This window comes from Gorilla gorilla, chromosome 8, assembly GCF_029281585.2.
Source record: "Gorilla gorilla gorilla isolate KB3781 chromosome 8, NHGRI_mGorGor1-v2.1_pri, whole genome shotgun sequence".
Taxonomy (NCBI): domain Eukaryota; kingdom Metazoa; phylum Chordata; class Mammalia; order Primates; family Hominidae; genus Gorilla; species Gorilla gorilla.
Genome location: NC_073232.2, coordinates 106298968 through 106315052, shown reverse-complemented (window position 1 = coordinate 106315052; position 16085 = coordinate 106298968). Strand labels below are relative to the sequence as shown.

The following is a 16085-nucleotide window of genomic DNA, read 5'->3' as shown; positions in this document are numbered from 1 at the left end:
TTTATTTTACAAATATCTGTATTGATGTACCTGAGGGTTCAGTCAAGGTCATTCCTGAACTAGGAAGATGGTACTCATTTCTAAACCACAGACTCTCTTAGGCCCTTGTACCAAGGCTAGGACTAGAGTGGGACAAGGGAGCTGCCCAGCACTCACAATTTAAGGAGGCACTCACTAAGAAGTATATGGGTGGCACTTCTGAGACCCTGAGAGAAGGTGCACAAGGGTGAGACACTCACTTGTCTCACCCTAGTGATGGCCCTGCTTATACCTGTGCATAACAGAGTGCATTATTGTGATGTGGCAACCTCTTCCTCAACCATCACTGTGTTGGATGATGTCCTTGTGCCCAAGGTTGTGGACTGATAATCTCATCTGCTCTGGGGTGCAGAGTTTGGATAATAAGAAAAACAATTTAGATAACAACATTTAGGCAGAAAGGGAGGAGGGAAAAAAAAGAAAAGCCATGCAGACTGGAGTTTGGGAGAATCTGGAGAAGTTGGAAAATTTTTTAAATCATATTTGGAGCCAGGCACAGTGGCACATGCCTGTAATCCCAGTACTTTCGGAGGCTGAGGCAGGAGGATCAGTTGAGGCCAGAAGTTGGAGACTAGCCTGGGCAACATAGCAAGATCTTGCTGCTACAAAAAAAATTGTTAATCATATTTGAAAGTTGTTGCTGGTAGAATAATGTGAGAAATATTGAGAAGGAGATGAATGTCCAAGGGACATGTTTAACAAGCTCCACTGTAAATAAAATTGTAAACCTCCTTTGCCATTTGCTTGATCTTCATTCATATATCTATATCTATACATATATCTAAATCTATTTTGCAAACCACATATCTGATAATGAACTTATATCCAGAATATATATCAAAAATAAAAAAGACAGCTCAATTTAAAAATGGGCAAATAATTTGACTAGACATTTCTATGATATACAAATGGCTAAGAGCACATGAAAAGATGTTCAGCATCATTTGCCATCAGGAAGATGTAAATCAAAACAATGAAATATCAGTTTACACCCACTAGGATGGCTATAACCAAAAGACAGACAATAAGAAACACTGTTCAAGATGTGGAGAAATCAGGCTGGGTGTGGTGGCTTACGCCTGTAATCCCACCACTTTCGGAGGCCAAGGTGAGCGGATCACCTGAGGTCAGGAGTTTGAGACCAGCCTGGCCAAGATGGCAACACCCTGTCTCTACTAAAAATATAAAAATTAGCCGGGCATGGTGGCATGCACCTGTAATCCCAAATACTCATGCCTCAGGCTGAGGCATGAGAATTGCTTGAACCCAGGAGGCAGAGGTTGCAGTGAGTCTAGTTCGTGCCACTGCACTCCAGCCTGGGCAACAGAGCAAGACTCCGTCTCCGGGAAGAAAAAAAAAAGATATGGAGAAACTAGAACCCTTTTGCATTGCTGGTGGGAATGTAAAATGTGCAGCTGCTTTGGAAAACAGTCTGGCCATTCCTGAAAAGATTAAACACAGTTATCATGTGGCCCAGCAATTCCAATCCTGGGTATTTATCCAAAAGAAATGGAAACTATGTCCACACAAAAACTTCTGCATGAATGCTCACAGCAGTATTATTCATAATAATCCAAAAGTGGAAACAACTCAATGTCCAACAATTGATGAATAGATAAATAAAATGGGGCATAATCATACAATGAAATATTATTCAGCAGTGAAAAGTATGAAGTATTGATTCATGCTACCGTATAAATGAATATTTAACCTTGAAAAGATTATGCGAAGTGAAAGAAGCCAGTCACAAGACCAAACAGTATGAAAGTCCATTCATATGAAAGTCCAGAATAGGGAAATCTATAGAGACAGAAAGTGGATTAGTGGTTCCTTAGGGCTGGGGGAGAGGCACAGGATGGGGTGATAGAGGGTGATAGCTAAAAGAAACAGGGTTGCTTTTTGAGATGATGAAAATGTTCTAAAATTGACTGTAGTGATGCCTGCACATATCTGTGAACATATTTAAAACCACTGAATTGTATACCTTAACTGGGTGAATTGTATGGTATGTGAATTATACATCAATAAAGCTGTTAAAAAAAATAAGAAGAAACCAAAGCATTTCTCCTCCCCTTCAAGGAAATCTGCTATTGTGTTTCAAAGGACTGGCTTTCCCTATCCTTGAACGATGATAGCATGACTTTGTATTGCTGAAGGCTGAGGGAGTTTTCTGCTGAGCTTTCTCAGGGTTTGAGGAGTGATGGCCTAAATAAGAAGGAAGGGTTTGGGGTTCCTTGTAAGGGACTGAGCCTTGGGGTTAGGGGTTCAGGGCTCTGGTGCCTGAGCTCTAGAAGACCCATATTTAATGTGAAGCTCTGACTGTGTTTAGGCAAGCCACTAGAATAAAGAACCACTGAAAGGGGCACCATTTGGTTGTCATGGTGCCAGAAAATAAGCCCAGCACTGCTGTCTAAGAACAGCTTTTGAGAGAGGGCGCTGTCTGAGCCACCAGTTAGTCTAGTCGTGGGGGTCAGTGGGTGCACCTCCCCCCACTGATGCTTCAAATCCTTGAATGCTGAATCATTTGGTCAACAGGGTGGAAACCTCCTCTCTAACCCCAGGACTCCCTTAAGCTCAGAAGGGGCCACTTCTATGACTCATGACTTTTCAGAGGTCATTCAAAGGGCAGCTTGAGTCTCCAGTCTGTAAAATACAGGTTGTAGAGCAGATCAGGGTTTCACCAGATGGTTTTATCCTTGCCCACTGGATCTAATTCTTTTCAGGCCACATACTACCATGGCCCATTTTCAGGGATGGGGCCTCTCCAGCTGCTAATTCCCATTATGTAGGACATCTAGGGAAAAGAAAAATAATAATAATCCTAATGCTGATACTGTCCAAAGAATACTATGAGAATAACAGTGGCCACCAGTGCATTTACCTTACACTGGAATCCAGAGTCAAGGTTTTTCATTCCCGCTCTTACCAAATCTTAGCCAAAGGGCTGGTATAACTACAGAGATGCGGGGGGACATTTATCCTATAGTGCACCAATGCAGCTAATAAGGGAAAGCAGTCCAATCATCACAAAGCTGGACTCTGACAGCCATCACATTTTCCACTGAGGCACTAGACATGACTAAACTGCACAGAAGCTGAGAGGAAGCTGGATTCCCTTTCACTGTGCCCAGCAGGAAGGGGCCAGCATCATCCTATACCCATGTCATCAACCCATCACTACCCTTCGTAATGAAAGAGGCAGCCTGGCAAATCACCAAACACAGGCTTCCAGCTAAGCCTAAGCACCCCACGAAATTTTAATTGTCTCAAGGTCCAAACTGTACCCTAGCTCCAGGGCAACCAAATTTCCAGACCAGAAAACAAGACATGTTGCTATCTCAACAGCAATCCCTTACAACATTGAACAGTGGGGCTCAATGGATATTTTATCATCCATAAAAATTACGACTTAGAAGATGAATTTATTAGCGGTTGGTCCCTTTACACACAACAGACATTATCTCTCCCCTAAGGTTCAGGTCTCTTCAATTTGAAAGAGACAAAATATAGAATCAAGGACATGTATACCAACAAAGGCATTTTTGTGAAACACTAAAAAAAAATTGCCTGTTAGGTTTAATTTTCTGTTCTTGAGAGTAAAGTATGAAGAAGAAAGGCACCTTTTAAAAGGAAGAAAGCAGAAGAAGAAGCAGCAATACAGAAGCTGCTTTTGACCTTTCTTTTTAAATTATAGCTTTTCTAGACTGATTTAAAATTTTTTTATTCAATCTTTACATTTTTATTCTTTGTTTTTTACTCTTTATCTGAGTTTTTTTTCTATTTTGTCATACATATTCTTGTACAGTAAATCTTGTGGAACAAAGAAGGGAAATAAGTAAAGTGATAATACAGGAGCCAGTGGAATTTCTGCCCTGGCACCTTCACATTCTCTGAGTGCACATGGATGTCAGGTTACATGAGCAATTCCAGCAAGGCAGAAGCAGAAACTTCTTGTACTTCACATTCAAGATAACTATATGTATCTAAACTCCTCAAAATTCAGGCAGGTTGAGAATTTTTTTTTAAAGGAAAAACACCCCTAACCAATCTTTAGCTTGGAGACTTTAGCCACCCATCAAAATATCCTGTCTTATTTCAGAGCAGGAGAGAGGGAGTATGACTGTAACTGGATAAGGGATAGGGTTTTAATTTCTTATGAGGAGTAGAAGGAGGATACCAGTAGTTAGTATGTCAGCAAGCATTAATCTTCATTAATGTTTTCCATTCAAATCCAATCTTCTCTACACAGCTGTGCAAATATAAATTAAATGGGTCATTCTGACCAAGGTATCCAAGAAAAAAAAATGTTTAATGTGAGGGCCAAGGAATTAATTGGACAAACAGCACATTCTTTAAATGTGTGGGAAGGATTGTTCAAACTACCTCATTATAGATTGAGAAACATGAATTCAAATTCATACCACTGTAAACATCCCTGAGTGAGAAGACACACAGCAGAAGGTGGTGGAAATGTGTTCTCGACAAAGCATATCCACAGTGGCCAGAGTGAGCAGAGCAGCACTCACTCCTTGCTAGAACTGTGCGGTGGGTAGCATCTCATTTAACGCCACAATAACACCATTATTCTCAGTTTATAAAAAAGGTAATTAGGGACAAAGAGGTCAAACTGTGTACCAGAATTCACATGGCCAGTCAGTGATGGAGTGAGGGTCACAATTTAAATTCAGGTCGACTGACTCCAGAGACTGTATTTGTAACCATTACATTGCCCTTATTCTCTATATACTTGGCATTATGCTTGCATTATGGACAGTAAAATAATGCAGAACTTATTTCTTGTCCTTAATCGATTTACAATCTGATTGAGGAACCAGAACGGACACATATCAAATAGCCAAAACACAGGAAAAGGAGCATATCATTAAGATCTGCATCTTTGAAGGAAGTAATTCATAGGAGCTGGGAAAAACTAGTTATAATTCACCTGTGCAACTTTTGAGAATTTCTACCAGATTCTAAACTAAAAAACAAGATATACAGAACACCATACCTTAGAAAATACTGATTCATTGCTGATATGGTGTGGTTTGAATATTCAGAAAGGGCCCCCCCTTTAGAAATCTCCCTTAAGAAAGGACAGGACAACCAGCCTATTCCCCAGCTGCATCTTAATGGTTAATAAAAATGCCAATAGCCTCCTCCAAGCCTGCTCAGACCAAGGGGATAAAAGTTCCTGGAGTCTACTCTGACAGGTGTGGCAACCTCTCCCAGCCTCCAGAGACTAAGAAGCAGGGAAGAGACAATTTTCATCATCCCTTTTGTCCTTTTCAATTAGAAATTAACCATCCCAGGCCTTTGATGAACAAGGGCAGGTTTGAGCTGGGGACCAGTGAACAAGCTCAGAAGAAACAGCAGCAGGGCTATAGAAAAGAAGAAACTGGAGGAGGGTATAGGCATACCAAAAATTATTCTGAAATTTACACCCGATTCACAACCCTCATAGGGAAACAATGATAAAGGCTCTAAAGCAACCTATTTCCATTCACTTTGCTATATTTGAATTTTGATTGTGCTCTTAATGTTCGAGTGTACATGATTTTTTAAACCACTGCATTTTTAACTAAGATGACACATTGCTCTCAGCAGCAGTTTCATGGCAGGGAGATGCTGTGCAAGTCATCTAGTACTGAGCAGGACAGGCATGCTGGTGATGGGCTCCTTGTCTGTGACTCAGGTTTCATGTGGAATCAGGTCAAGAGACACAGAAACACATCCCTAGACACTGGCTGGGGTGAGTGGTCAACTGTATAGAGAAGGACCTGCAGGCTTTCACTTTTCAGGCAGGTTCCCAGGTCAGCCCAAATGTTCCTAAGAACCCAAGCAGTGTCTTTTTTAGGGAAAGGCAAATATTCCTGAAATGTCCTGATCAAAAAGCAAAGAGCTCTGTTTAAACTCCTAGCCAATGGTTCCCAACTCCATAGAGTCTATAGAATCACCAAGGGAACTTTGAAAAAAATATTCATGCTGTGCCCTACCCCAGTGATTCTGATTCAAAGGGCCTGAGGAGGGGTCTGGACAGTGACTGTGACGTGTAAGCAGGGTTACAATCGCCATATCTAACATGGCCAAGTCTGAGATACCGTGAGCATCAATGAATGGGGTCACTCAATCAACAGATGCTGAAACGAACAGAATTCTTCCGTTCTTTTAAAAGCTTCCTCTGAATTTTATTCCTTTCTGGATCTTAAGAAACCACCTAGGAGTGTCAGCTGCCTGGATTAAATCTTAGTTATTTCACTTACTAGCTAAGTAACCTTGATGAGGTACATAATTTCTCAGGAAATCAGTTTGCTTAGCAATAAAATAGTGTTAATTATCATATCAAAATCCTAAGGTAGTTAAGATGATTGTACAACATGGAATATGTAAATTATTTAGCCCAATATCTGGCATTTGTTGAATGCTCAATAAATGTTAGCTACCCTGATTGATGACTCAAATGGTTGGGCTGTGTCCCTACCCAAATCTCACCTCAAATTGTAATAATCTCCATGTGTCAAGGGCAGGGCCAGGTGGAGATAATTGAATCATGGGGGCGGTTTCCCCTATAGTTTTCTCATGGTAGTGAATAAGTCTCATAAGATATGATGGTTTTATACATGGGTGTTCCCCTGCACATGATTTCTTGCCTGCCACCATATAAGACATGTCTTTGCTCCTCTTCTGCCTTCCGCCATGATTGTTTGGCCTGCCCAACCATGTGGAACTGTGAGTCCATTGAACCTCTTTTTCTCTGTAAATTACCCAGTCTTGACTACGTCTTTATTAGCAGCATGAGAACAGACTAATACAATGATGATGATGATGATGAAAGTAAAAATATAGTACTTATATTTCAATTAAAATGATGTTTCTCTAGACCAGGTGCTTATTTCTAGGGTCAGGTTTTAAAGGACTTATGAAAAATTGGAATGTGAGAGTTCTAGAAACAGTTTCACATAGAGAATGACTGAAGGAAGCAAGAGTTTTCAGGATAAAAAAATCCAAGATGGCACATGGCACTGTCCTCAGATGTACAGATAAGGTCTGAGAGCAGGCAGCCTGATCATGTGTATTTCCAGAGCAGGATTCTTAAAGAGGGGAGACTGTGGATAGAATTCAGAGGACCTGGAAATCTGGTTGAGGAAAAAAAAGTGATTCATTATTTTCATTAATCTCAAAAAGGAAATTTAGCATTTCCTTTAATTCTGAATATAAGCAACAAACTTCAGCAGTAGTAATAGTAACTGTGATCTTGTCACCAATAGAAGTCACAGATATTTCCATATCCTATTACAGTTGTGATAGATATCCTAAAATGTTATTGATATTTAGGGTGACCGACTGCTCTGGTTTGGTCTGAAGGGTTTTCCAGGACATGGAATTTACAGTGCTAAAATTGAGAAAATTTCAAGAAATCCATACTATATATACATAAGTATATATACATAATCCAATATATGCATAAGTATACAATCTATACTTATGAATATAAGGACTTATATTCATCACTACAATTATCCCTCAATAGCTCAGAGGAATTGGTTCCAGAACTGCCCCTTACCCCCTCGAACACCAAAGTTCAAGAATGCTCAAGTCCCTTATGTAAGATGGCCTAGTATTTGCATATAACATACATGCATCTTCCCGTATACTTTAAATCTTCTCTAGATTACTTAGAATACCTTATACTATGTAAATAGTGTTACAGTGTATTAGATTGTAAAATTTGTGTTATTTTTTATTGTTATATTGTTATTTTTTGTTTCTTACAAAAATATTTTCTATATGCAGTTGGTTGAATCTGTGGATACAGATGAGGGCTAATTCTATTTTGAAATTATGATAGTTATCACATAACTAGATATTATTATTTAATGTATTAATAAAGAAGCACCTAAATTGCCAGGTTAATTTTAAAAAATCTTGATAAATGTATATCAGCATAACTTGTCCTTTATGATGATTTCTATTTCATCTGATTCATTTAAAAACATTATTCTGAATCCATAGGTTTCATCACTTTGCCAAAGGAATCCATGGCATTAAAAAGTTTAAGAGGGAAGGAAGTGGGGCCATTAGTTGGAAAATGAAAAAAAAACAGAATTAAGTTCGTTAGGTCTGGAGACCTAAAAACAATAATGAACTACACCATAGAAGAGGACCCAGGCATTTATCTCAAAAGAACACAAACAGATAATCAACAAATGGAGCCATTTTTCCACTACCAGGAAATCTCCCTAATTCCTCCACTCCCAATAACAGTATTTTCTGACACACTTTTATGTTGTTGCAGTATCAACTCAATCTTGATAGCTATCAATTGGAGTATCTGTTTTCAATAACCGCAAATGCTTAACCTAAGAATCATAATTTGACAGATCTTAAAATTTCTCATCAATTATGACAATGGAAATTTGGACTTTTTTAAAAAAAAAAGCAAGTTTAAAGAAATGGTAAAAAGAAACTCAAATGCTTACAGGATACCACTGGGCTTCTGACAGACGTCGGCTCCCATCTTGCCTTATCTCCACTGTTGACGGGGGTTCCATTACTCTCCCACAAGGCAGTAAGGCACCATTTCTCTTCTGATCTATGTAACTCCATGCAGTCAGCCCAATGTGGCCAGAAGGCAGAGTTCTCACAATTGCTCTTGTTCCAGTATACACAGATTTCTTAACTTCTCTGTCATTTTTACAGAATCTCCTGACTAACAAAGTGGATCGCTCCTTTTTGCTTTTAAAAGCATCTTCTTCTACATCATCACAATTATCAGGGAAGTCCTCAAAATGGCTCAAAAAGGTCTTGGCAGCTTGACTGTCAGTAAAGTCTTTCCTACAAAAGCTATCACTTGAATATACCATGTCAACCTTCTTGCAAGAGCCTTCAAAGCAAAAGTATTTATCATTCAAGGTGTCACAATGATCACACTGCAGCTGCTCATTCTTATTATCACAATTTTTGGCCAATTCCATCAGTTTACAGGTATATGCCACATAGTTTTTCTTTTGCTTCTCCTCACCCCCAGGTACACAATTTCCACAATCGTCTAAAATTAAGTTTTCTGATAGGGTACAGAAAGTGTCTGACATTCTTCTGTCAACTTCATAATGAAAATGAAATACTGCCCTTCTGCTGTCAGGGTGTGCTCTGCCTGTCTCTATGATCGCTGACTGATTTCCTAAAGGACTAATGCCCATGGAAGGTCTGTTTAGTTCCAGTTGAATTCCAGGGAACACCTTTCTTTCCAGTGGAGAAGGAATTCCAGTTTCTAAACACAAGTCTTCCTCAGCAACAGAGTTGTACATTTCATAAAACTGTCTCTGAGGAAGGCCATGCTGATGGTTTCTCAATATGTTGTTGCAGTTAATGTTAAGGTTTTTCGCAGAATCTGGCATGATTTTCTCCCAACATTTTTCATTACTGTTCTCATCACTCACTATTTTCTCCCTTGCTATTGAGAGAATCTTTGGCAAGTTGCTTCCAGAAGGTTCTTCTTTAAGTTTGTTCAGTCGTGAGATGGTATGAGAAGTCTCCCCACTTCGTCTGACAGTATGTGCTTTTGAAATATTGATGTCTGAGACCTTTTCACTACTTTCATCTGCAGCCGACTGGGCAGAAACCACTTTTCTCTGAGTCACAGGTATGAGAACAGAAGCTGTCATTTCTTCAGAAGTCATCTTGGACTAACACACAGGTTTTGACTATTGCTCTATTTTTCCTCCCTGGTGATCATGTCAAGGTTTTAATAAAATGACTGATTATTATGACAATCTCAGATACACAAGTCCTCCCAAGGAACAAAGGGATAATTCCTTTCATTCAGGAGCATTAAGAGGCAAATAAATTTTCTTAGTTATAATTTCCTATCATGAATATATATTTTTTCTAGATCAGGGTTTTAAGGTGGTAGATCAATTTTCCTTCCTCTGTTACCTGAAGCAAAATTTTTTGAAGACTTTTACTCAGGATTGCACTCTGCAACTTCTGAGCCATCACTGATTTGCAATGATTTTAAAATCCAGTTTGAATGATTCCTGTTTCCTGTAAGAAAAGAGATAATGTCAAACACTGTGGCACTCAGTGAGTTTTTAAAAAAATGATCTCACAATCCTAAGATACAGACCAATTTTGAGAAAAAAGGTTTTTTTGCAATCAGAAGTTGGTTTTTATGTTTTTAGTATTTATTTTTTTATTTAATATTTCAGAACTTCTGCTTCCAGCCAAAATGGAGTAACAAGGGCAAGATTTATTCATCCACCTTAAATAACTAAAAAGAAAATCGGAAAAAAACCCAATGGTTTTCAGATATTGAACAACAGGCAACACAGACATTGATCTCTGAAAGAAGAAAAAAAAAAAAGAAGTGAGCCCTATAAATGCCCTAGCTTACTGCTTAGAAAGTTTCCAGGCAACAAGGCAGGGAAGGGAAACTCAGGTAAAATCCAACAATTTACCTGAGTAGAAGAGAAATAGTTAAGACTTCAGGGAGGCCAAGGAAGCTAGAGAAATAAGGCACATTAAGCAAAGAGGCACAAAGATAAGAATGACAGCAGACTTTTAATCAGAAACAATGCAATCCAGAAGAGAGTGGACAAATCTTTAAAGTACTGAAAGAAAAACTACTGTCAACTTCAAATTCTATACCCAGCAAAAATGTCTTCTGCAAATAAAAATTAAGTAAAAACTTCTCCAGGCATATAAAGCTGAAATAATTTATCACTAACAAGCCTGCACTGCTTGTAACTCTGTTAGTAGAGACAGGGAATCAAAAAAATTTCTATCCAATGTGGAAACACAATTATAAAGGATATACAAGGCACTATAGGACTAGAAGGTGCCCATCATGAGCATATCATTCCTTTCCAGGAAAAGCAGTTGCTCCCGAGAAAATTAATCAGCAGTCACGCTCTGCTGCCAACACCAGCTTTGCCTTGCCTTTGCTCTTTGACAAATAGATGTCTTTCTTCCCCTTGCTTCTCCCGTACCCTCTTTTCCCAAAGAGTCATCAACTACCCCTTAATCCCTTCTATATGTGTTCCCTCAAGCACAAACACAGCCTCAAGGGTGAGGCTCCCAGTATATGCATGTCTCTACAACTACTCTGAAAAATCACTGGAAACCCTAGAAATCATATTCTTTGCAGGGAATAAACTAGCCCACACAGAGCACCAGTGTCCTAGCTCAACATCCTAACAAATCCTACCACACAGCAATAACTATTATCAATACTTTCAGAAACCTCCTTCCAGAACACTCCCTATGCATCAACATACATAGAGATATATGTGTATAACTATGCAAATACCAGATAATATTGGTCATTCTGTTCTGTACCTGCTTTTAAAAATTCAAAGCACACCATGAACAACTTTTCAGGTCAAGATTATATAGATAATTTTAATGGCATATGGCACTAACTTGAATTCAAATATCTGCTCTATTTTTTAAAGAGATTTTTCAGGCCAAAGCCTTCAGATTGACAGCTAATATGTCCTTTCTTACCCATGAGGTAAGCAATTCAAAGTAGGAGAAGGGGAAAACATTTTTGGTGATGCTTAGGTCCTGTTCTAAGGACTTTGTAATTATTGTTGTTATTATAATTATAAATATCATCATCATCATCATAATTTTGAGACAGAGTCCCATTCTGTTACCAGGCTGAAGTGCAATGGCACAATCACTGCTTGCTGCAACCTCTGCCTCCTGGATTCAGCAGTCATATACTGTTCCTTCTATCATATTCTATATGTTAGAAGGAATTACTAAGTATAACCCACATTCAAGGGGAGGGGAATTAGGGTCCACCTTTTGAAGGGAGAAATATCAAAGAATTTGTGGACATATTTTAAAACCAGCCTGGGTTCAAGTGATCCTCCCACTTCAGCTTCCCAAGTAGCTGAGACTATAGCACTGCGCTTGGCTAATTTTTGTATTTTTTGTAAAGACAGGGATTCACCATGTTGCCCAGTCTGGTCTTGAACTTCTGGGCTCAAGCGATCCTCCCACCTTAGCCTCCCAAATTGCTGGAATTACAGGTGTGAGGCACTGTGCCTGGCCACTTTGCAATTATTATCTTGTGTAATTCTCACTCAATACTACAAGATAGTGTGATGGTTTTAAAATATGTCCACAAATTCTTTGATACTTCTCTCTTCACAAGGTGGAGCCTAATTCCCCGCCCCTTGAATATGGGTTATACTTAGTGGCTTCCCTCTAATATATGGAATGTGGTAGAAGGAACAGTACATGACTGCTGAGAATCAGTCATGAAAGTCATTGGAGCTTCCTCCTTGCTACTCCTCTCTCACATGCTCTGGGGGTAATCTGCTGCCATATTGTAAGAAGAGATCCCTGTGGAAAGTATGGAGGACTCTTGACAACACCCATGTGAGTGCGCCATCTTGGAAGCGGATCCTCCAGCTATAGTCAAGGCTTTAGATGATTGTACCTGCAACCTATATCTTGACTGCAACCACATGACGGACCCTCAGACAGATAAGCCTTGTCCCAAATTCCTGACCACAGAAACTGTGAAATGATAAATGTTTATTGCTTTGAGCCACTACATTTTGAGCTAATATGTTACACAGTGATAGATAACTAATACAAATAATTTCTGCTATCCACATTCGAAAGAGTAGAAACCAAAGCACAGAAACGCTAAGTGAATTGCCAAAGATCCCTCCACTGGAAAATGATTGAGACAGGATTCAAATCCAAGAAGACTGACTACAGAAGCTCTTCTCTTAGCCATAGACTATGCTGTTTTATCTTCCATCTAGTCTGAAGCCCTATGGGTTTGGGTTTCTGATGTCTTCTAGCTATGAAGACCCATGGCTGCTAGGAGAAGCCTTTTATTTTTTATTTTTTATCTTATTTATTTATTTATTTATTTATTTATTTATTTATTTATTTTGAGATGGAGTCTCACTCTGTCGCCAGGCTGGAGTGCAGTGGCGCGATCTTGGCTCACTACAACCTCCACTTCATGGGTTCAAGCGATTCTCCTGCCTCAGCCTCCTGAGTAGCTGGGACTACAGGCATTGCCACCACGCCTGGTTAAATTTTTGTATTTTTTAGTAGAGACGGGGTTTCACCGTGTTAGCCAGGATGGTCTCGATCTCCTGACCTTGTGATCCGCCCACCTTGGCCTCCCGAACTGCTGGGATTACAGGCATGAGCCACCAAGCCCAGCCGAGAAGCCTATCTTATATGTAGCTTTGTCTCTGGAAGGCTGAGGATATACACAGACATCGAAGCAATGGCCTTTGCTTTGCCTCCAGCTTACTATCATGAATCATGGATGAGCAACATTACAGGGAGCAGACTTTATAGAGCACTAGACTTGGTTCAATCTCAGACCATTCCTTTATTCAGCAAATATTTGTTGAGCACAAAATTAAATAAGGCAGGGATCTTGTCCTGGATTTCCTTACCATCTGATAAGTCACCAAAGTACAGTGTAAATAGAGCTATAATCTGCATTAACACAGAGGAAGAACATCTAAAGCAGACAGTGCTGATAAGGTGGGAGTGATTTCCAGGGAGGGTTTCCTTCACAAGAAGACAACTCAGTTGAGTTTCAAAAGATAAGTAGGAAGTAGTTAGATAAAGAGGTGGGGTGGAGTTTTCAGGGAAGAGCAAATATGGGCAGTCATAAAAAGAAAACAGTCAGACATTGGGGTCTGGTATCTCAGGTAAAAATTTTAACCACTTTGGGGTTTGATTTCTTCTTCTGTAAAATAGAAATAAAATCACCTACTCCATCAGGTTGTGAAGGAAATACTTTGAAATCCAAAAATTCAAGGCAAATGTTTATTATTCTATGCCTTGAAATATCTTGGCAAGAAAGAACAACCAAGGTCCAGCAGCTCTGTTGTATCAGTGACATGGCATTGAATTTACTGTACCAGATACACACCCTTCACTAGGTCCACTCCAATTTTAATTTCAGTTCTATATCTGGGATCAACTCCTTAAATCTAAGCTGCATGATCCTGAGCTGATTAAATTATCAATTTTGAGATATACTTTCCACATCTATAATATTGAGATGAAATATATATATATATTTTATATGTCAGCAGTGGCTGACCCATCAATAACTGTTAACTTTCTATTTACTCATTCTTGGTCAGCTCTACGTTGTTTTTAAGGGAAGCTGGCTAGGTTAGGTTAGAGTTAGAGTTATAGTGGCATTCGACTGTTGGCTAAAGAAAACCTGAAGCACTGAATGAAGAACATAGTCTAGTGGGTTTGAAGAAGAAAAAGATGGAAAAAGGGATTCTTCTTTTCTTAGTGTGAACAGGTTTGTGGGGGAGATTGGATAAGTGCCAGCCTGGGAGAGGTCAAAGGTTGTGTGGGCTAAAAATATGGCAGAACAAGACAGTACTTGTGAAGATAGTATGTCCAATCTTGAGATATTTGGGGATAGGTAATATGAATAAAGAAATGACTGGCCAGGAAGTAGATCTATGGAGATGCAGGAATTGCTGGAAATTCTAGCCAAAGCATTAAGACAAGAAAAATAAATGAAAGGTATAAGCAGAATCAGGAGTGACAGGGTAAGTTTTCAGCTTCAGGAGAGGGGACTATGGGCCAGGAATAAGCCTGTTGATGGGTGTTTTCATGGGCTAAATCAAGGGCTGGAAAACTACATACTGAGTCCCAAATCTGGTAAGCTATCTGTTTTTGTAAATGAAATTTTATTGGAACACAGCCACATCTATTTATTTATGTCATGTCTGTAGCTGCTTTTGCATTATAATAGTAGAGCTGAAAAGTGGTAACAAATACCATATGGTCTACAAAGCTGAAAATATTTGCCATCTGGCTCTTTACAGAAAAGTCTGCCAGTCCATGTACTAGATAAATAATGAATTAATGAAATGCATGGTTAGAGCAAGAAAACTACGTGGGAGGCTTGATAGCCATCTTTATTTATTTGAAGAATTGAGATGAGGAAATGGGCTCATCTCATATTCTTTCAAAAGGGAGGATCAGGACTAAGACATGAATTATAAGAGAGGTAAGCTTTGGATCCGTCTGATAAAGAATTCCCTAACTTTTAGAGCTTTTCAACAAAGGGTGGGCTATCTTGGATGATGGCCTTCTTTCAGTTACTGATAGATTTAAACAGAGGCACATTATTCAGCATCAGGGATGCTCAATATATGCTGAACAAATAAACAGAGAGAATTTAGAATGACAGAGTGAAAATGGATGACTGTCTACCAAGGGTAATTATAAAAACAATGACCTAATACTGAGCATGTATTATCTATCAGGCATGTTCTAAGCACAGAATACATACTAGCTCATTTAATCTTTACAACAACATTATCAGTAGGGTGGCAGAGACTCCTAATTTCTCCCCAAAATCTGTTCTCATTTCCTCAGTAGTAGAACTTCTGAATTTGACCTAAGCATATGGATATTCCTTTATTAGCCTCCCTTACAGCTAGATGTGGCCATGGGACTAAGTTACAGCCAATGAGATACAAGCAAAGTGGTTTGCAATTTCTGGAAAGAGAGCTTGAAGGAACAGAGTCTGCCCTTTTCCTGCCCCTCCTTCTTCTGCTGCTGATTGGAAGAAAGGCATGATAGCCAGAGCTGGAGCAGCCATCTTAGATTGTAAGGTGAACATGAGAATGAATGTCATGTATAGGAAAAAAAACCAACAAGATAGAAGCCTGATTGCCTGTTTCCGGGACTTAGGGGAGGGAAAAAAAATTCTATCTTGTTTAAGCCACCATTGTCTTGGGTTTTCTGTCACTCACATCTAAATCTTTTCCTAACTAAAACTAAAAAGGTGGGGGTAGTATTATTATCATACCTATTTTAGGAATGAGGCTCAGAATGCTTGAATGACTTGTCCAAGAGTACAGAAGAGTGAAATAACAAGAAACCTCTATAGAAAATTCCTGCATTGGTGGGAAAGTTATAGTCACTAATTCCTAGAATGTTTCCAATTTTATTCTCCTAAGCCAAATGGAATTCTAAAGAATAGTTAAGTTAGAAAAATATGAAATACAAGCATATTA

At 39.1% G+C, this 16085-nt stretch overlaps 1 protein-coding gene across 3 annotated transcripts in view; it reads right to left on the bottom strand.

The window, feature by feature from the left end:
* PLCE1 (phospholipase C epsilon 1) overlaps positions 1 to 16085 on the bottom strand; it is a 334371-nt gene that overhangs the window by 287493 nt on the left and 30793 nt on the right. For all 3 annotated transcript variants that reach the window (XM_063710326.1, XM_055352517.2, XM_063710327.1), the window contains one exon: positions 8520 to 10083. In XM_063710326.1, the coding sequence (XP_063566396.1) occupies positions 8520 to 9719 (1200 nt within the window). In that variant the 5' untranslated portion in view covers positions 9720 to 10083. The remainder of the gene's footprint in view (positions 1 to 8519; positions 10084 to 16085) is intronic.